Source organism: Poeciliopsis prolifica, unplaced genomic scaffold (genome assembly GCF_027474105.1).
Source record: "Poeciliopsis prolifica strain line A6 unplaced genomic scaffold, Auburn_PproV2 SCAFFOLD028, whole genome shotgun sequence".
NCBI lineage: Eukaryota > Metazoa > Chordata > Actinopteri > Cyprinodontiformes > Poeciliidae > Poeciliopsis > Poeciliopsis prolifica.
The window spans coordinates 5,642,467-5,665,112 of NW_026562403.1; the positions used below are offsets into that span (position 1 = coordinate 5,642,467).

At 41.0% G+C, this 22,646-nt stretch overlaps 1 protein-coding gene across 5 annotated transcripts in view; it reads right to left on the reverse strand.

The window, feature by feature from the left end:
* ebf2 (EBF transcription factor 2) overlaps positions 1 to 20,871 on the reverse strand; it is a 35,463-nt gene extending 14,592 nt beyond the window's left edge. For 3 of the 5 annotated variants that reach the window (XM_055048974.1, XM_055048972.1, XM_055048970.1), the window contains exons 1-6: positions 20,681 to 20,871; positions 19,100 to 19,256; positions 17,413 to 17,476; positions 15,268 to 15,323; positions 15,077 to 15,150; positions 13,693 to 13,761 (exon numbers count right to left, since the gene is read on the reverse strand). In XM_055048974.1, the coding sequence (XP_054904949.1) occupies positions 13,693 to 13,761; positions 15,077 to 15,150; positions 15,268 to 15,323; positions 17,413 to 17,476; positions 19,100 to 19,256; positions 20,681 to 20,814 (554 nt within the window). In that variant the 5' untranslated portion in view covers positions 20,815 to 20,871. The remainder of the gene's footprint in view (positions 1 to 13,692; positions 13,762 to 15,076; positions 15,151 to 15,267; positions 15,324 to 17,412; positions 17,477 to 19,099; positions 19,257 to 20,680) is intronic. The other 2 variants (XM_055048975.1, XM_055048973.1) reach the window with 1 other exon arrangement.
* Between the last annotated feature and the right edge of the window lie 1,775 nt (positions 20,872 to 22,646).

Sequence of the window (22,646 nt, forward strand, 5' to 3'; positions counted from 1 at the left end):
ATTTTGATGGACTCAACTACACCCAGATAATTCATTTTGTCTTAAAGAGCCAAAACTGTCAAGAAGTTAACATTAAAACCTAGAGTGATGTTACATCGCATCCTCTATGTGGGAGTTTTCATGGCTGACTCAGATAAATCCAGATATTTAATTTTTGTCTAATAGAAATTTAATGCTGGCCCAAGTATGGCAACAACAACAAAAACATTCAGATTAGCCAATTAGTTTGCTACTGTGGCACATTTTTAGCTAGGAGATCTTTTTTGTTTAGGTAATGCAGTCAAAAGATGTAAGGCAATGTTTATGCATGAACTTTGTTGGGAAAAAAACCCAAACAAAGAATAAAATGCACATTATGTCAAACTAATATTAAATAGTTCTGATATTTCAAAAAAAAGAATAAACAATGTAGGCTAAATAACATACATTTTCAGACTTTTTACAAGCTGAATTATATCTTTGGATTTTGCTGCAGGTTAATATTAGTGCTGAATTCAAACATTCAGCTAAGACCACAGTAAGAATCTAAAACAAAAGTCAAATAATTTCGGATTGACTGATGGTATTATATCATAGATATGAACATCTTCAGCTATTTAAACTGCTAAAATCTACTGAAATTTGGGTCTTTCTTCAAGAATCTTGCATTAAAAATCATGTTTCTAAAGCAGGAAACACAAAAAATAACAAATCTCTGCATCATTTTACACCAGACGTGGGTGAAATGTTGTTTCCAGAGATCTTTACCGACTTTAGCTAAAGCAGTCAAGGGGAAACGCATTAAAATGGAAAACATATTTTTCCGGGAAGCGAAGCTAAAGGAGACTTGTTGCATTTTTCTTCTCCTTTTGTTTTACTGAAGTTTGAAATATGGCTCACACGGTTGGTTGAAACCTAAATGTAACAATAATCAAACTTACTGTCCACTAATGGACTTCTCTGATAAAATATTTATCTGTCATCTTGAGGTTAAAAGAGTAATTTTTCTTCTCGTTTTGTGGCATTTGTTCTGAGTTAGATTCTTCCAGCACAAATGCTGATCTTAGTAACTCAGCACAAAAACTCAGAGGCCCTTATTATTTTAAAATGTGTTTTATTCAAACTGTGTTTCCTGTCAAGATTATTCAATATATATTTTTTGTTTGTTTATTGTTTTCATTCATAGATTCCTGTTTCTGTACCAAACAGACCAAATGTCTTACAACGAGACCTGAGCTTCTCAACTGCTGCAAATAACTTTACCAAAACAAGTTCAAAGAGCAAATGTCAAATTGTGACGCTGAGAACAAATAAAAATAGGCCGATTTTATAGTTTTGTTCTTTGGAGTGGATGCTCTGTTCCTCATTTCTGTGTCCATTAGGGCATCTGTTACACATCAGTAGGGCTTTCTGCTTTACACGTGGCCTTAATCATCTGGTGAGCACCTAGCTTGACATAAACTTTCATAGGATTTCATCAGCACTAATCACTGTCGACATAAACTGCCTTCTCAAATTGTCATAAAACACATCGGCCTCTCGGCTCCTTGGTAATGCAGCTTTGGTGGCAACAGGAATTGATGAAGCGTTTGCTGCAAGTTTCAAGTTTGCAAGATGGACATTTACGCAATCCTTTTCTAAAGTTTGATTAAGTGCAGATTCGGTGATTCGGCGAAAGAACGAGGGTGAAAAGGATAATGACACTAAAAATAACTAAATCCGCAATTTCTGTCCATCTAGCCTTTCAGATGCAGGGTGGTGAAAATTCAAAGTGAGAGCACACACACACACACAAAAAGAAAGATTAAGAAGAGAAGAGGCAGAGACAGAGGAAGAGAGGAAGATTGTTGATGTCCTGTATGCAGGGCCATCACTCATCAGAAATCCCCTCCATCACCCCCACCCTGAAAAAACAAAACAGTGTCCTGACATGGCGGTGGAGGGGAGCTGCAGGGAGGAAAATTAGGAAACCAGATGTGAAGCATTAAAACATACTGACATGCTGAGGGCCTTCCTCTGCCACACTCACACACTAAGAGCACTAACTCATACAGCAGCCCGACATGCATGTGTCACACAAAGCTGTGCGAACCACACACACACAAGCACGCCTTCACGGGTTCGACGAAGAAAAAAAATGGTCCAAGTCAGGCGACCATGTGTGTACAATCGGTCATGAAAAATTACATCAGCAAAAATAATGCCTCCAACATGAATGTCTCAGAGATACCTGAACAGAAACAGGAGCCGATTTTTGAGCCAAAACATGTTGCAACTCGCCGCTAAAGTCTAAGATTGGGATGAACTTGTATTTAATTCCAAGACATCAGGCTACAGATGGGTCATCAGGTTTCACTGTATGGATATACATCCAATTAGTACATGTACCCCAACTGAGGATCAACTTTGGGCGATTTGTTTTCTTCCATGAGGAGATTTGTGTTTGGAGGGGTGCTTGTGTCTGTGTGTGTTGGCAATAAGGGGGATGATGGGGGTGGTTGTAGGTAATAAATACCCCTGGACCAGGGTCCCCTGGCAGACTGGAAGCTAGACTGGTCATCAGGGTTAACACCCGGGGCACATGACCTCTGACACTGCTAATGGGGCACAGAAAACCCTCCACGAACTGATACCTCCTCTGTCGCATACCACCACAGGACCTTTCACACCGGTCCCTCCAGACGCCTCCCCTCCTCCTCCAAAAACATACACGGAAATCTGTGGCTTCAGCTTCACTCAGCAGCAAACATCCATTCGTTTCCCCCTTCATTCTCCATCGTGTCTTTACACAGATATCTATGAAAGAGTCAGATCAGTCTAATTTCAGTTTTTTTTTACTTTTTGCTCTCTCAACTTACAGAGATATCCCCTTCCCTTTAGCATTTTTTTAAACAAACTGAAGTGGGTTTTTTTTCATATTTTCTATATATAGTAAAATCTGGAAAGTGTGGCATGCATTTATGTTCTACTTTCCTGAGTCAAAACCTTGCAGAACCACATTTTGTTGAACATCAACGTCTTTTTTCAATTTAAAGATATAATGTGATCCATACTTTTTACAAAACTGCAGAGCTCAGTCAGACTGGGTGGAGAGCATCTTACAATAAGTTATTGTTAGACTGGACTTTGACTAGGCCATACAAACACATGAACATGAATAAAACTTGATCTAAAGCTATCTACTTTCACCGTCCCAGTCACAAGATTTTTGGAAATATTTCCAGGACCTTCCTGAATTTCATTCCCTTCATCTTTCCATCAACTCTGACAGGCTTCCTTGTCCCCACAGCATTATACTGACTCCACCGTATTCCACTGTACAAACGCTTACAGTGTCCAGTGTGATGTTTTCTCCACAAAGCATTTTGCAAGAAGCCATTAGAGTTTATTTCTAACTTCATCTCAACATCAAATCACATTTGTTTTGTAAAATAATCAATGAGACGACGATCCACGTAGCTTCAGTCAGATTGTTTGCATTTTGGCTGCGCTTCTCTCCCAGGCTCACCCCTGCAACCTCAGTCCAGACCCAGCCCATTACTAAAACGGAGAACTGTGACAAAGCCAAACATTTTTAAACGTGAGCGCTGATTTATAGAGCTCAGTACTGCTGTAAAACTTTCAGGCAAACCACCACAAAAAAATTGACTGTGGCACGGTGAAGCTGGGAAGAATAAAGTGGGCTGATGGGAAGGGAATACCAGAGGCACTCCAACATCGCAGCTGGGTTTCTCCTGGGCCCAAAAACAGTTTTACCCCATAACCTCTCACCTGATTTTAAATGTGCATTTTAACAATTTTAAATGAATTAATGTCTCAGTCTCCTGAGCAAAGCCAAAAGCGGAGATTGCATACAAAGCTCAGCCACAAGGGAATGTGTTTGTGCTGCCAAATAGATGGATATGGAGGGATATTCGGAGTCTAGAGAACATGAATTCACAACCAGGACGGGGAATAGACGTCCCATCAGTGGCCTGACCTCTCCCAGCATGCTTGGTGTGCCCTGGGGGATGAAGATTCAAAATATATTCTCACAACTGTCAGATAAAGATGCACGGTAACGCCAACAAATGTGCATAGGGTCGCCTGCAACATAGGAAACACTAATGTTACCTTTTTAATACCCTTTCAGTCAATCTGCCGCTAATCAAGCTCACCGATAACACGTGTGCATCAAACCCTGACCCGAACCTCTCTCTGAGAAGAACAATGAATCTGGGATGGATAGCACAGCGAGAGAGAAAGAGAGAGAGAGAAGAGAGAAGAGGGAAGCAAAAACAGAAGGAGAAGAGATGTCTTCTTAATTAGCCAGTAATGATAAGATCTGACAAACAACATCTGTTTCCAGAAAGAGGGAGGAGGAGGAGGGCTGACGGAGGGAGAGTGAGGGAAATGTTTGAGAGGAAGAAGGTGCGAGAGCGAGAGAGTCGGCTAAGAAACCTGTGAAGCCTAGACAACAGGGACCTGCTTGTAAGAAAGTAAATGGGGAGCGGAGGGGATGTGTTCGAGGGAGGGAACGCTTTGTAGCGTGACACAATGGAGGAATGGTGGATGAGAAGTATAACAGAAGTGGGAGAAAGACAGACAGGGGAGCGAAATCTGACAGGGTTGAAGGAGTCCAAGAGCCCGGACGCGAATGACAGACAGAGAGAGGAAAACAGATCAAAACTGAGAGAAAATCAACAACAACAAGAGAAGCAGGGGAGACGATGAGCTGGAGGAGAGGAGAAAAAGAAGGACATGTGAATAAGGAGAGGAATCGTCCAGAGGTCCAGGGTGCCGTAATTTACTCTCCGTGGCTAATACACAGCAAATGTGTCGGAGCCGAGGCCAGAGAGAGGAGAAGGGGAGCTGGGTAGCTGGGGAAACTGGAGGGAGGGCAAGCAGAGTATCTGGGCTCTCAGCAGGCCTGCTGGGAGCCTGTCAGCAGTCACATCACCCCCTGCCCTCAGTCCTGACAGATTCATCAGAGCCCAAACACACTCTGCAACACATTCACACACACATTCAAAGGGCTTCAGCAAATTAAAACATTTCCCTCTCTGATTAAATTCAAACGTCGTCTTGAACTGCAGTGCAATGCCTTAATAATAAGTTCAATAAAGAAATGCATCTAGATTTGTTTTTCTTGTTAGGTTACTTAATCATGTTGGTAAGAAATCCAGAATCTCTCCTGACAACTTTATTGTTTATCACACAGAAAGTGATGATGCCACCTTTAATTTTAATATGCTGAGTTAAATTTTCATTTACTTTCAATCTGTGACAACTTTTCTATAGAATTAGAATGCAAAAAATTAGAATGCTGAACATTGTGTCTCTATTTTACTTTATTTAATTGTCACCCTGCAGTTGCACCATCTCTGCATGATGAGAATAGCTTTAATCTGTAATTCTTAAAATATTTAAACCCTAGTACAATCATTAACATGTAAATATTTGAAGCAGAAATCTTTACCTGGTCAGCTATGACCCAAAAAAAAAGTGACTATTATGTGAATTAGACCTTTAATGAAATCTATTTCTGGTAAAATAACAGATGTCTTTGAAAAGGGCGTCAGAAACTGATACAAGGAGAGCTGCGGAGAAACCCGATTCCTGAGAAAAACACAGTCTGTCCAGATCCCAGAAAAACAAACAGAAAAACAAAGTGACTGGCAGGGCTGGTCCAGCAGCAGGGGGGCATTGTTAAGTCATCTGTGAAATTTAAGACCTTAAACAGGAATTTGACCAAACCGAGTCACAAACGCGACTGTAGCTCCTCCCTGAGCAGCAGCATCCAGCCAGAAAAAACAGGCCTTGTCCCCAAGTACCACCACTGACTGGCCTCTGACTCCTCACACACCCACACACCCACAAATATATATACACACTAATCACATCCTGATTGCACAAATACAGCATCTGTTTACTAAATAAATTTCAAAAGCAGAGTATTTTTTTAAGCAAATAACAAAATCTCTTTCTAATTTAATTGAACATGCTCACTTTTTTCCTGTCGGTGCCACTTAGTCTCTGGAGAAAAGACATTTCTCCTGCCTTTTTTTGTCAAACAAAAACAAACTAGAGCCATTCGTTGTGGGGAGGCTCGGCCACAAGCACTTGCTGAAGAGAAGTAAATCTGACTTGTAACTTGGCAGATTTCATGAACTTTCTGTTCACAGTGGAGTCAAAGATCTGCCCCGGCCACATTAGACCACATTTTAGAAAGCAGCTCAGCCAAAGGTCCCTGAACTTCCTTTTTCTTCTTTCTAACTCTGAGTGAGGCCCTGGCTGTCTGAAACTGTACCTGTCAGTGATTTTGATATTCCAGACATTCATCTTCTCTTCCTGTCTGTCTTCATGTCATTCTTCTGCTCACGTCGCCCCAAGGGAGGAGCCATCCCCATGCTCCTGTGCCAGCTGCTCAGTGGTCCAGCCTGTGTGCCGCTTCACTGTGTGCATTAGAGCCTCAGGCCCCCTGTCGCCACGCTGCCCGGTGTCCTCCTCCCCCCGCCTGAGGAGCTCGCTGACAGGGGGTCTGGAGGGACCGGACAGTAGGGGCCCACAAGGGAGAGACCTGTGACAGTGGACTGAGCAAAGCAGGGGGTCTGACTTTGTCTCTGGGCATGTATGTACGTGTGACTGACGGGCAGATGAACCTCTGCTATTGATGTGTGAATCAGGGCAGACAGATTTTGGGAATAAAATCATTTAAGCACTAAAAGAAAAAAAAAGTTTTAATTTAAAATAGACATACAAAAATTGGATCTTAGGTATACAGAAAACATCTGAAGAAGGAAAATCAAATTCTATTAAATAATTACCTTTTTAATCCAACTGATCCATTTAAAATAAATGTATGCAAAGCATTTTTAATCTACTTTGTGTTTTTAAGTTCACTTAAGTTTCAAGGAACTTCTAAGCTTAAAATCCAATAAAGGATTTTTGTATTGTATATATTTCTTGGGTATCAATATGACACAATCATGCTTAGACACATCAGTCATATTATTGCAGTCTACATGCCAACTGTTATAGGTGTTGCCAGGACAATGCCTTTTCTGTTCTACCATTACAAATGTAAACACAGAGTTTGATAAAGTCTACTTGACCTGTCTGTCAGTCAGTGGGAACCAAAGATGAATGTATAAAAATGCCTCTCACACCCACAACTGAGCATGAAAGAGGATCTGGGATGCTGTGGGCCAGTTTTCCTCCCAAAGGAAACTCTCGGTAGAGTGAACTCTTTGAAACATCTGGAGATTTTAAATGAACATACGGTGACTTCTGCTAAAAGATTAAAAACTGGGGTTCAACTAGGTTATTTCAGCAGAATAATGATGGAAAAATATATCCAGATCTATGCAGAAACGCTTCACCAGAACACAAAACAAATGATTACATCACATTTCTTTTCTATCACAATAAAGGGTGATGATTTGCTTTAATTGTTCTCATCTAAACGAAAACTTCTGAATGAGAAAATCTCTTGGATGGAAAGTTTCATACTCTGGCCTTGAATAAAAGATGATTTGGGACTTTAGACACTGTCCTCTATTGTATGCTGCAACAATATGAAATGTTACAGAGAAAGACTGAGTAATAAATGCGGGTTATACAAAGGCTTGACAGCAGGTGTATCAATAAGGCCAATAATCATTTTACCAACAAAAACATTTATTTTTCACATTTTATTCCCTAAACCAAAGTCAAACTGGTTGGTATTTTCACATTTTTGTGTAGGAACATACTGCCTCCACACTAAACTACACAGTGTTTAAAGCACTCGGAGGGCAAGAAAAATGTTTGCATAAGGCATGAAAGTACTTTTATGTATTGCAAATGGAAACACATTTATCTTTAGATCAAGACATCTCACTATTTCCCATTTCTTTTAAATGCATAAATGTGTAGATACACTGTCAAATTGTCAATTTTCACTCATTCTGCGACAAAATGCATCTACAGAGAAAAACCACAAGTTCAAATAACTTTCATTATTATTATTATTATTTTTGTTATTATTACTTTTATTATTATGATTATTATTATTATTATTATTAAAACTACTAACAGAAACAGTACTAACTAAATGTACAACACATCCTTTTGCTGATGTAAATTTGAGTATATAAGCCACTATATAAAATAAGAATCTATACAGTGAGTCTGAGAAAACCGTCTCCTTTGACATTGTTGTCTCAGACATAAACCTTAGAGTGCCTATATAATGGCCTAACAGAGAGACTTGGCGGCAGATTTTGAGTACGCATCTGGGAGTGGGGAGGAATTCGACCCCTGACACGGTCCAAAAAAATGCTGCAGCATTTATTCTCTGGCTGATAGTTTAATGTTCTTTTCCCAAAGACTTTTTAGCTGCTATTTGGTTTTTTTGGCTGTGACCAAAAAAATGAGGAGTCTGCAGTTCCCCGCCATTAGCAAGACAAGGAGAAACTGCTGCGGCCTGCTGTGAGGGCAAAGTAGATGGCCTCCAAGAAACCCCTGCATCACCATATATTTTTTTTTTAATTTGCTTCTGACAAGCGGGGAACAAGCATATGGAAAGGCTAACTCTGAAACAGATGGTCAGACTGACATACCACATCAGCGGAGAGCACACACTTGCATAAAGCAACAAATAAGATCAGAATTTATTGTCAAACTTTGTATAGCTACTTCAAAGTCAGGCATTGTTTTCCTGTGATTTAACATGTATGCTCAGTTCCCTCCATGAAAAAACAGCTTAAAGAATTAATAACTAATAAAAGCAATAAGATCCTTCAAGCTGGGAGTCTTTATAACTTAGTCGAGGCTCGCCAATTTTCAGCTAAATTGATTCGCAAAGATGCAAAAAAAATAATAATTAAAGCCGTTTTGTTCAGTAGCTGAAAACAACATGTTCCTGTGCTATGCATAACCAGAACCGAGACTACAAACAGATCAATACAGCCCACAACCTGGGATTAAGAGTAATGGATTCCTGTTGGAGCCGAGCAGCTGAAGTCATTTTCAGCTCAAATAATAAGAAGCAAAACGGCCGAATATTGGAAGTTTATGAATGTATGATACATGTTTGATGCTTGGATGCTTCAGAATTTAAAAGGAAAATGTGAGAGAATGTGAGTTTTTTCTGTAAGTCCATCTTGAGTGTGGGGGGAGGAAAATGCCCTATTGACAGCATTGGAAAATTTCTATTGATTATTCTTCTTTTCTCTGAGCAGTGGCTTGTTAAAAAAGAGCCCTCTTGGAAACACGATCAATTAGTGAGATAGTGCTCGCCATTGATCACCCGACTGCCCCTCACAAGGCCTCATACGATGGATCCCTCCACACACTCCTTATGACTATCTATTGATCTGGGCTTCTTAGCCAAATTTAAAAGCACACACTTGCCGCCAGTGCCCTCCTCCCCATCTGAACCGGACTAACACTAATACTGACATCTGCTTGTCTCCATTGTAAAAACCCTCGGTTCACTCATAAATCCTGGGCCCAGAACCAATATAGTTTCTGAGAGGTCAAGGGTCATGAATGGTAATAACACCACCATTAACAGATCTGCCTAGGTTAATACTGAGAGTTCAGATTGAGCTATAACTGGTGGAAAATGCTACTTTTTAAAATGGGGAGATATTTCTTTAGGTTCTGCTCGTTAAACTTGTTTGAGATTTAATGAGCTGAATTATTTGCATTTGTGAAATATTCACGTTTATTTCAAACATAAAAATGTAGCTGAAGTACTTTTAAAAGAAAACAAAAGCCCTATAAAGTTTACCTGCGAGAGTTTGATGAGCTACTTTTATGGTGATGTGCCAAGAGTAATCGATCTCTGTTTTTTTTTTCTACCAATCAATCATCAAACCAATCAGTGAGCCAGTCACCCCATCAGTCAAAGATAAGTGGGCCTTCTACAAACACGGAAGCCACTTGAAGAGTACTGCGGTTCACCAATGTTAAGATTATACAGATGTAAAACTATTAGACGCAGCAGGCAGTGGAGCATTAGATAATGCTCGCCATATAAGCAACTTGAGTCATCTCTTTGTCAGCGGCTGCCCTTGCCCTTTTCATCCTTCCGTCCCTGCACCCCCCCCCCCCCCCCCGTCCCCACCCCTCCTCATGGATCAGCTGTGATCTCCTCTTTCTCTTTTCTCTCAAATCGGGATTAGTGAGCAGGAGGGGTGCAGGGGGCTGCGTGGTGCAGCAGCACCAGCAGTAGCAGCAAAGGGAGGAGACGGCAGGGGGGGGAGAAAAAACTGAAACAATATGGAAAGGAGATTAGAAAAGTGGGGGTTTGGGGCCGTTTGGGGAATTGCAAACTCCCTTGTGCTTGGGTAGGTGTCCTAATGACACTGCCTAATTATGGCAAAATTAGACAGGCTAAAGGGAATGGGGTAGAGGGCGAAAGAGACGGTAAAGGGAAAAGAGAAAAGAGAAGAGGAGCATGGGAATTAAGAAATTGGGAGTCAAAATATAGGAATACGGAGCGAAAGGAAAGAGAGAGAGAGGGGTGTGTGTAAGCTTGGGTGAGTGGGGGGCTTAAAGGAAGGAGGCACGAGGCTGCGAGTGTGAGAATAAAGAGCGAAAGAAGGAGGAAAAGGGGTGGAAAGCAGCGGCTGGGCGACGGGAGCAACTGGGCCCCAGAACGCTGCATGTTAATTGGAGAACAGGTGTTGGGGCTGGGAGCAGGAGGCTGATTACTGCATCCACAGAAACAGACCGTCTTCTACACACACACACACACAAACACGCACACATGCACGGCTGCAGACAAACGCACACACCCACACACCCATCCATACACACATGAATAATTTAAGCTCCAAGCAGTGACTGGGGAAAAAGGTCACAGTAAGGGTCACGCAGACACACAGACAATCGTTCATACATCCATATACATACATAAATAAAGGATCGCAACACAAACACTAAAAACATACATCATTCCTGTGAGCACACGAGCAGCGCAGAGATTCTGCGGATGCAGAAGCAAATTGGGCTAACTGATCTCTTTAAGTTCGTTCTTGGAATAGAAAAACCGATGTTGGTCACGCAAAGTTCCTTATCAGAAAATAACTGCCTGCTAATTGGTCAATCCCTGATGAGAAGATTCTGCAGATCAGTTATGATGTAGAAACTCCCATCAAGATAAAATGGACCCAGTCTGATTAGTTCATTCTGCAGGTCAATGATTTCAACCCTTGAGAGATGCACATGAGTCTAAACTGATATATAGATGGTTAAACGTTTGGTTTGTCCTTACTGATGTACTGAAAAAGTGCTGAAAAAGTACTTACAAGCTAATTTCAAAGATAGTTTGACTATGTTAGGGGATAAAACGAGATAAAACAAGGGGCCAAAAGGGGTCATTGTTCAAACTGTATGCCACTGTAAATGGGAAAAGCAGCTGCTCTGCTGTATTCTGGGAAAACTCAAGAAACAACAGCCCGTTTTTTTTTTTTCTTCTTTTTCCGTTATATGAAAACTATCTTCAGCAGAGATCCTTAGAGACACACTGTCAACAGCCAGCCAGCTTGAACTGAGGAGGGGAAAAAGAAAAAGGTCCTTGACGTATATGAAGTGTGTGTTTCTTTGACAGACAATTGAGGGGCAGAAGAGCGGGAAGAGGGGCAGAAAGGTGGGAGTGGAAGAGAGACAGGGGAAGAGGTGATGAGGGTTGTGTCTCTGACATCACAAAGAAACTATTCCACATGTACGGCTTGCTCGCGAGCATTCATCACTGCGGTTAATGCCAAGCAGACAATACGAGGCCTCCAGGAAGCCCCGGACGTGAAGTCTCACCCGCACGCTGATTACAGAGGGGTGGTCATCTGGCGCAAACCCTGACTGGCTGTGAAGGTGCACAATTATGAGAGTCGTCCAGAAGCAGGAAGTAAATTCATGCTTCTGATGAAAGGGAACATGTGCTTACACCAGGTGAAACGTCAGGAGTGAAGAAATTGCAGCAGATCCAGAAAGGTTAAAAAAATAACAGCATTTGCAGATAAGCAGGCGACTCGATAAATTAGAAGATTATCAGCAATTCAAATTGATATATAACCCAATTTCTAGTAAATCAAACATTACATAACACTAATGAAAGAAAATACTTCAATACATAAATGTCATGTTATACCCCTGTCATAGCAAACATAATCATAGTAATAATGACTGCTGACTTGACACTTGTCCTGCAGTCATTTGCCCCACAAAAGCCTACTGGTAAAGAAATTGGCTGTTCAAAGAGTACTGTTTGCTAACAGTCTAATGGAAAGTTAAGTGGAAGAAAGACGTGGGGTAGAAAATGACTCACAGGCTCAACAAAGTCTTAAGAAATGAGAGTAGGAGCTGGGAAAATTTCATGACTGAAACATTCATAATCACTTAGTTATTTGTGTTAGTGTGAATTAGAAATTAGACATCAAATAATGTGCAAAGGTTTAATACAACTGTATAATTTCATGCTCATAAAAACTTTAATTAATCAAATGGTTTAGTAATATTTACTAAAGCCATCCAGTGAACAGCTGACACAGAGCCTTAGAAATATGTCATCCCTCAGTCAATCATTGACTCCATTTTCAGCTAAAAGCTCCCTGAGAGTCACCTGGTTTGAGAGACCAAAGCTGCTCAAAGTGGAAGGAAACGACAATAAATAATGGATCAATTAAGAAGGAAACTGTACAGCAGTTTTATTCACACTGTATCCCAAAACAATGCAGGAGGTCATCCCTCATTGGTTCTGATTAAATTTAATTTATTTTCATTTAACATTTATTCAAAGAACTATTGTCAAAAATGACTGTTTGACAATCTACTGGTATATATAGACCCAATTCCTCCTCTAAGTTTAAGCACTTCTTTCATGCCTGAAGTATTCTTATGTCAGAGTTAACTAGTTTAATGGCCAGGTATTGAACTAATAAAGTGTAAAAAGCATAAAATGTCCCAACTCCGCATATTTTATCACCATTTTTTATCTGAAAACAAATCTGTAAGTAAAAAATACTTATTCCATAGTGTAAAAGTTGCTATTTTGGTTACACATATGACTTGAAGCATTAAAGTTTAAATGTTAAGTACAGTTTAATTTAATTATACGTTAAGATCTTAAATCATAGCATTACACCCTGTTTCTGCTTATTTTAGTTTGGATCCTCATGCAAAACCATTTGATTATAACAACGTAGGTCACCTGATCAATTTAAAATAATTTTAGGAGTCATGTAACAATACTTCTTTATAGTAGATTATTTTTAGGAAATAAGAACACCTCTATAAATCATCCATTATGACATTTCTCCCTCTCATGGCATGAGGCATCAGGCCTCATGGGTACAAACTGATTTTTCTTGCAGAAGAAGAAGATACTTTACTGCAGAAGAGTTGAAGGTGAATCTCCCCAAATAGAAAACGTACAAAATGAAAAAGGGATTAACTGACCAACGCCCTCAAGTCCACATTTTCTTTTCTTTTCTTTTCCATCTTGGCAGCTTAGGCGAACAGAATGGTGGGACAGGTTGCCTTACAGTGTCAGCCAACATTTAATCTACAAAAGTGGGGCTGCTTTAAAACCCAAACTTGTCTTTACATTTAAGGAGTAAATTAAAAAGTTAAATGTTTCCTTTTTGTTGTTGTTGTTGTGAGTGTTTACTTCCAGATGTACAAAGAGAAAAGCCAAACTGGACACTAAGTGGTGGATCACTGGAGGTACATGTTTCATGTTATTACCTGTCAATGATGACCGGATCAGAGGGCGTCTCATTGCGATTGCCACAACTTTTCTTCTCACAGCAGCGGCTGAGTGGGTGGTTGAAAGAAAGAGAGAAAAAAAAGTCAGAAAATGAAACCAAACTGGCTATTATTTGTCTGGCCCATCAGCATCCACAGCCCCAGACAACGCTTCTCTGCGGTCGGCCAAAATCCAGAAACACACAAAGGAGGCATGAGAGGGGAGGGGAAGAATAGACAAAAGAAGAAAAGAGGAAGAAAAGGTACAACAACACACCCTACAAACAGTGAGAGACCATTCAAAAGTGAAAAGCCAGCCAGGCAATCTGTCACATTGATTCTGAAATCAAACTCAACCCCCATGCAGCTCCACTGCACACACACACACACACACACCTACCCACACACACACACACACACACCCACACACACACACACACACACATACACACACACCCTATCCCACAGCATCCTACCATTCGTCAGCGGTTCTGTCCGAGGAGCCTGCTGGCCATCCCCCTTTTGCCCCCCCCACCAACACACCTCCCTGTCCCCTTCACTGCATAACAAAAGTGCCCCCACCCCTAACCATCTGCCACCCCTACACCTCGCCTCAGCCCTCCCGTGTCCCAGCTTGGCCCTGCCCTTCCCCCCTCTGCCCCCCTGTCAGACGGCCTCACTCCCCAGCTGTGACGCTTGCCCTCTGCCTCCTCGGCTCTGTTATTAGCCAGCTGTGAGTCACATTCGGGCATCTGCTGGCCACACAATGGCAGAGCCCGGTCCGTCTCAGTTCCTCCCTGCGTGTCCCAGGACCACATCCTTTACCTCTCTGAATCCCAGGTCAGTGCCCCACTTCCATCCATAACCCATCCCTTTCACTTGTCCTCTTTCTTCACCTCATAACAATAAAATCGCCTCGGTCCTGATTCAAATACAAGTTTTTAAATGCTAGTAAATCAGCACTTTAACACTGCTTGCCGGAGTACTCTTGTCACACCATGTTCACACATGCCATCTTGGCTAAAATATAACAGCGGGAGTTATAGTTCAATGAGCAAAGAGAGGAAACTGTTGGCCATTAATTGCTTGGTGCTGCTAGCAGAGTTCTGCCTGCAAAAAATCCCGGGTGAGAAATAGAGGGGGCCCAAGAAGAAACAGGAGCTGGACCAGCGACCTGCTGCGATACAGCGGAAAGCAGCAGGGGGTCAGCACTGTAACAAGGGTGATGACAGGCAGAGTAGACTTGTAGTTTAACAACACCCCCATTTTTAAGAAAAAAAAAGAGTCCCAAAGCCACATTTCATCGATGCTGGGAAAATCAGAGTATAACAGAATAATGGATGTTTGGATTTAGTCCCGTTGGGCAAAAATGTCAATCACTCACCTGCACATAACCTCATGCGTGAGCAGAACTCTGCACATTTCTGGGTTCTTGTTCTGTCCCTCGTACGATATGGGCTGGGAGGAGGAAATAAAGACCAGCAGGACGGATTCAGTTTCATGTGGAAAAGCTAAACTAATTTCTTTAGGACGACTTGGAATCCTATCAGGAAGATTTAACGAAAGTCTGCCAACCTGTTTGGTGACGGAGTCGATAAGTCGCGCGTAAAGATCTTGCTCCGTACGAACCCCTGTGAGAAAGAAAAAACAGGATGTGGATCTCATCAATAACGTTGTAAGTTGTTCTGAGCAGGAGGGAAGAGGAGAATCGTTATGCGGATGATTTTCATTTGATAAATCAAGACCCATCAAGTCTGGATTTATTTTTTAAAATCACATCAATATCACAGTATGTCAGGGGCAGTCCTGAAATTCTCAAGAAAGCTCTCAACACCCACTAAACACTAAAAATAAAGTAACCAGATTTATGGGATACATTATTCTTTTTCAACCTCCCAACAGTCTCTCACCAAAAAAGAAAAAAAAAGTATTGAATTCAGTCCAGACAACTGAGGAGAACAAACGTGGTGTGCAATCATATTTTTTCTGCAATGGTTTCTGAGGGAATTGAGTCATTTGATGTTTGATAAACATTTCTCATGTCCTACTTTAGGGCTGTAATTTACTGGATTCTCACGGTTTTCCTAGGATGTGCTCTTTGTGGTTGTTTCTGTGTTGGCTTTGGGCTAGAAGTTGAGATGGTTGACAAACAGTTCTAAAACAATACAGAACATTGCAAAAGTATTCATAGTCCCTGAGCCTGTTCTCATTTTGCTACATTTAGACCAGAAACTTTAATCTTTTGAAGGGAATGTTGCAGCTTTACCAACTCAAACAAGGAAGGAAAGAATACAAGGATACAAGGATTTAAAAGTTTGTTGGATTTTTTTAGACAGGTTGTTTTGGTTTTGTAATCAAATGGAATTAGGTCAGAACTTTGACTTGGCAATTTTAATACCTGAATATGTTTTGATTTGAACTATTGCCTTGTCACCCTGGCTGTAAGATCAGAGTCTTACAGCCAGCTGGAAGATGAATCAGGTTGTCTTTTTTCAGTCTCCACTGTGCATTTGGCTCCATCTAGTTTCTGTTAAACTCTGGCCAGCTTTCCCACAGCATGATGTTGCCACCGCCATGTTTGAAAATGTGCCTTGTGATGTTCAGGTGTAATTTTCTTCTCATTTCACCTGAGCTTCTCCTTTCACATGTTTGCTGGATCCATTGAATTTCTGCAGGCAAACGATAAAGCTAGACTTCTTACGGCTTTCTTTCAACAAAGACCTTCATCTTGCGTGTCTTTCATAAAGGTTCATTGCTCTTCATGATGTAGTTGGTCACCTCTGAGGTCTTGAGAGAAAAGCAGAATTACACGCAGGTGTATTAAATGGCTTCTGGAAACAGAACTGGGTTTTATTTGAGGATATTTGAGAAAGAGGGGTAATTACAAATGTACACCACAGTTTTTTAGGTTTTTAAATCAAACAATATCACTTTCCTTCACTTCACAGTCATTTGCAACTTTGCGTTGGTCCACCTGAATAAAATTCCTTGATGCTTCTGGTCACAAATTCACAAAATCTGAAAAAGTTCACAGCACCTGTCTGCAACTACGACAACATTTAGAAACTTTAAGTTGAACCAGTGAAACGCAGAATGGAAAGAAACACCAATTAATGATTTGCTGCACAAGAGAAGACAGTCACTGTTCATGTATTTTCTCTACAAAGACTTTTGAGAATATTGCTTTTAAAAATGTGTTCCTCTCATCAAAGTCTCCATTGAGACGCCTTTGATATAGCTTTGTGGGGGAAGAGGGGGAGGAGGGCATGTAGAGGAAGTGCTGTTGGCGTGCTCGCGTGTACATGTGGTGCGTTCGTCTCTTCGTGAACGGGGCTTCTCCAGAACTTGCCTTTTATCTTCTCTCCCATGGGTGCCACTGCGATGGCAGAGCAGGGGCAGCGGTGACTCATGGGAACCACAATTTTCTGTGCATCCCCTGATCTGATGTGAAGGAACTGCTGGGGGAGGGGTGGGGGTTCGGATGGGGTGGCAACATTTATCTCATTTTCCTCTACTGGAGCCCAGAGGTAGCTGCTTGGAGGGCTTTAAAATCTTAGAAAAGACAGATCAGGCAACGAGCTGCAGAGGGACTGGGGGTGTGGCGGAGTGGTGTGTGTCCTAAACTCTTACGACTCTTGACAGTGAGTCTAAAATAACTTGTTATGGCAAAATTAAATCAAAATACACAACAAGGAACTGATTTTTTTTTTGTCAACTCACCATTACTGTAGAGGAGCTGTAGCTTGTAGTGAGTTCCGTTATTTGTCTTTTCTCCTGTCTGCTCCTTGGAAAGAGGGGAAAGATACACAGAGGGAAGCACAATGCATGCCGATGAGTACACTGGGGTAGAGGCATCTGCACCTGGGCATCAGAGTTAAGCACCAAATCTATTAACATCCTAGAGCTTGTGCTTCTCCGTGGAGCATCTTCCAGATGAGAACAGTAGGCTCAAAGCTCATCATGCATATAAGCTGAGCACTTAACCTTCAGCTTGGGGCTCACTGTCGAGACGGAAGCATCATCTCTGATACAAGCGTCCTGAAACAGAGATCTGACAAAACGGTCGTTTCTGCTGCAAAGCGGGGGGAACATTTGTACATGCTCGTGTGTGTGCAGGAGGAAAATTGTGTTCCCCCCCTGCTGTGTGTGAGCCCGAGCACCAGCGGACCTTGACATAAAAAACTTCTTTTCGACCATCCCTCCTTCGCCCAAGCTCTCACTTCTTTCCTGTTTGGCTCTTGTTCCGCTTCTTCCTTTCTCATCCTCTACCTCCACTGGTCTTTCTAAGTGGTCTCAAAGGAATGCTCTCTGGTCCAATAACCCAGGAGGGCCTGCATTTCGCAGAGATGAGCTCAGGAAAGGAGGAGAGCAAAAGGGGAGTGAAAAAAAAAAGAAACAGGCAAAACGAGGCAGTTGTAAAAGAAAAAGAAAAAGAAGGGGGAAGAAGAAAGTGCAGGAATTAAGATGCATGAAGACGAACTCAGAGCCTAATATGAGGAGTGAGACTGCGACACAACAGGTGATAGATGGATGCCTGGCTTCATAAAGTTTTTGCAAATGCACTCAGAGGAGCATTTATTTTGCCATGCCATCGCTTTACTGCTGCATAATTGCAAGGCAAAAACAGATGCCAGGGTAACCATGCAGAAAATGAACTTCTCCCCTGTCATCATGTGAGTCGGCGCTGGCCTGTGTGGCACAACGAGCAGCACAGTGACAGCTTTCAGGCCTGGCATTAGCACCGCTGCCAGCATGAATGACAGCATAAATATGTTTCGGTTTCACGTGGCAGAGGGACAGCTTCCCGCTGTCCCCCTGTTCACTCGTCTCAGGACGGCGCTGCAGGAGGTCCACTGCCCTCCACACAAAACACAAACGTCCATCGGATGTGGTCAGAAGGACCGCTCCCTCATATCCAACTCTTCCTCTGCCATGAAACTCTTTCCTCATTGCACTCGTGTCCGAACTGAGAAATTTCAAACTCAACAACAAGCCCTTCCACTGAAGCATGGGGGGCTTTAACGAAAAGACACTTTGATGATTAGTTCACTGTATATCTTAACAGCAGCAAGCATGATTTGCATTTTAAAAAGTGGTGATATCCTCCTAATGAGGCGAGCTGCTAATTAGTCATTAGTTATTCTTTTTCAATCCCCCATCATCAGCTCATTGAGGGTGAAGCTCATGTAAACATGTAGCCGTCAGCTGTTCGATATGTTTGGCTGTACCCAGGATGGGGAAGATTAGGTTGAGCACCTGGTTAAAGTGAAATGTTGTCTGATTTTAAATGCGTTATTTTTTATTTTTGCACTGTCTTTCTCTTCAAAGGAAGTGTTGGGATGAAATATAAAATTGCTTTTGAATCAATGCCATCCTGAGACAGCTATTATGACAGAGAGGCATTCACCTTCTCATGCTCAACAAAGTCCACAAACGCCGTCCTCTCCACCTCCACAGGTTGGCCGTGTCTGTCATAGAGGGCCAGGACAAAGTGGAAAAAGTTGGACTTGCGAAGATTGGAAGGCGGCTGCTTCTCAAAGTGAGCTCTTGACAGGGCCACTCCACTGAGGACACAACAGGAAGAGACACAGTCAGCTCTCAGGAATCATTGTGTCTAGTTTAAACTCTTTGTTCATGAGGCTGGTGCATTCTTCTTCAAATTAAAATGTGGAAAATAAATAAAAACTGGAAACACAATTCTGAGAAATATTGGAGCTTTTGTTCTTGTCAAAGATGTTTCAGATATTCTGTAAAATAAAAAATAAAAACAATACATTTTGAAAGGTAAAAAGTTTAGTTGTATAGTGTTTATTTTTTCTTTCTTTTTATTTTTAAGTAAAAAAAATGGCTTTAATAAATTAATTAAAGACCTTGTATGGTTTGCTTCATTATTTGCATAAATGTAAAGTCACATTATTTCAGCTGATGCTCCTGGTTTGAAAAGAAAAATATTTATTTTGAACTTAAATGTTTAAATTAAGCACGTTGACAACACTAATTTAACACAACACAGATTTGAAAATAAAACGTGATATGAACGAAATAAAAATAAAAAAAAACACTTTTGACCAGGAGGGCCACCTTATTAAAATCCAAAACATGAAACATGAATTTGAAAAAGTAAAGGTTTTGAGCGCATCTCATTTTTGTCTCCATTCAGCCATGCAACACTTATCTAACTTGGAAAATGTCCATTACATGTTTTTAAATGAGGAGTAAAATACGTAAATCTGAATTAAAATCCTCCGTGACAATTTTCTTTATTGACAGAGTTGAGCATTGCGCGTGTTTTAACAATATTTTTTAATTTAACAAAAATCCGACTTATTGCGCTGAATTGAACAAGAACAAAAAACTCAACTTGTTTTATCTCATTAAATGAAGCTGGTCGTTTTCTTCAAAATGAAGCTGCATTCGTTTGGCTTTTTGCGAAGTGACTTTGCTCTCGGTTGGAGTCAGAAAAGCAAAATATGCGCGACAGAATAAAAAGAAAAATGTTTTCATCTCACTGTCTGCTGCTGATAAAATCAAGTTTTCTCTTTTCGAAAAGTTTGAAATTGCTTAAGCGGTAAAAACGTTTTTGTTTTGTTTTATTTATTGTTGTTTGAAAAATATTGAGAAAATTGTGGAGTATGAGTTAAGTTTGCATTTTAATTCAATACATAAAAGTCCCTTTTTTTTCTTTGCATTAAAACTTTTGCCATAAATGCACAGTTTTCATCCAAACTTGAACGTTTCGGACAGGGAAAAACCCTGTTGCGCATGAAACAAAAACCCCAAATTTTAACCCTAAATCTAATTCGCGACATTGTCTCTCTTCAAAGAGTTTGTTCATCTCAATGTGAGCTGCTGTTTTCACATTTTGCAGCGAGTCTGTTCCTGTAATTTTCTGACAATCCCAACTATTTCCCGAATGAACCCATAAATGAGATCCTGCGCAGTTCCGAGAGGCAAGAGCAGCAGAGAAAAGTTGCGTTTCGTACTTTACCTTTGCGCTGCAACGTTCGCGTCCACAACTCCCACATTACGCACCCACGACCGGACTGGATCCATCTCCTCTCCGAGAGTTCTCTCTTTTAATCCGCTCACGTCTCGTATTAGCTGCTCCTGGATCCCAAACATTTAAAGCCCCGTCCTGGTCGTTTTTGGACGACTTTTTGAAATTCTTCTGTGATTTGGTTCGGACCGAACAAGGTGGCCTGGACAAGTTGAAGCACTTCAGTGACGACCAGAAGGTCCACTTTCGGGGCGCCGCGCTCCCTCAAAAGCGCCGTGAAAGGAGCTTCCAGTGAGGTTTGTGGAAGGGAAATAAATAAATGTCTGGTGCTGTGTTATGACTCTTAACGGGGCTCAGTAGAAATCCGCACGGACTTTCTTTCATTCAAGGCTCAAAAGATGAATGTAGATATATGTCTCCACAGATTACAATCATTGTCCGAGCGCACATCTCGAGCAGGAGGAGTGGGAGCGCAGCGGATCATCTGCTCCAGCAGAGAGGATCAGACGGGGATGGAGATGTACTTAGAAAAAAAAAAAAAAAAGTAGATCTGCGACCAGAAAGTCTTCCTTTGTCACAAGGCCGGGTTGGATAAAAAAAAAAAAACAGCTGATTCCTGAGGCCAGTGGGCTTGGAGTGAGCCGCTGTCCTGGAGCATGAATGAGACCCTCCGCCGGGATGGAGCGTGGAGGAGGGGCCAAGTGCCATATGGGGGACCGATTGTTGAAATGGATGCTCTCATTGGTGTAAAGTGCATCCGTTGTTTGGACCGCTGCCAGATTCACTATCCAACCCGCGACTCTCACAGCAAACTTTCACACAACAGTTCAACCAGGTTTCACTCTTTTTAGTGTTTTTATTTTAAAAAAAATTTAAAAAAAAGAAAGAAAACTTTCAATGCTTCCATCACTTATATTGACACTTTTATTTTTGTACAGAATAACTAACATTGTGATTTTATGTATTTATTCTGTGTTTGTGAATATAGCTTTGCTTCAAAAAGTACAATAAAATGTAAGTAAATTGCTGAGTGTGTCTGTGTTTATTATTATTATTATTATTATTATTATTATTATTATTATTATTATTATTATTTATTTATTTATTTATTTAAATAGCTTTGTGAAAAGTTCCTGTGGAGCAGTAGCACCAAAGTTGCACTAAAAAAACTATTTGGAAGAATTAAGACAATAAAATCATTGTAAGAATTTCATAAAGCTTCATTTTATCAGCTTTTCAACGTTTTAAGTCTATCGTGACAAGGTACCGGGTAAAGCTTCATTGACAACATCAATCAACATTTGCAGTTTATTAATAGCTCTACTCGCCAGCAAGCAGCATTTCCAAAATACAAATCTTGCGACGTTTTCTTGTATTTTTGGAGGTTTCTGACGTGGAGAAACAAATCAATCTCTCTCAAACAATGATTCTCACACAGCAGTCCTTCCCAGTTGCATTCAGAGAGGGAAATGTTCACCCTGATCAGTGAGGCCACTTTAATTTGTGTCTGTTGTTTATATTTCCAAACAATAGGGAGTGGGCGCCCCCCAGAGCTGTGCACATGGCTGAAAAATGAAGACACAATAAGGTAGAGCAACAAAAATGCTGAAGTCGGTTTCTGATGCAAAGCTGTAATTTCAATGAATAGTTTGTGTTTGTTTGATTGATTGTTCTCAAGAGTTTGGGAAGCTTTTCACCATCTCTGGTCAAAATTGGGAATATTTAAACTGATTAGATCATAATCGGATCATTTTACTAATCTATAACATAGCTTAAGATTCATGAAATCCTTAAAAGAGTGTTAACACAAAGGAACTTATCAAAGTTTTCTGAAATTGGGCAGAACAAGTTTGACTGGTCAAAGTGGGACTACCATAGTGGCTTTCGAAACTTTTCCTCTGCACATTCACTTACATCACTTAAGTTTACCGTTTCCACTGGTGCAAAGAGAGTTTAG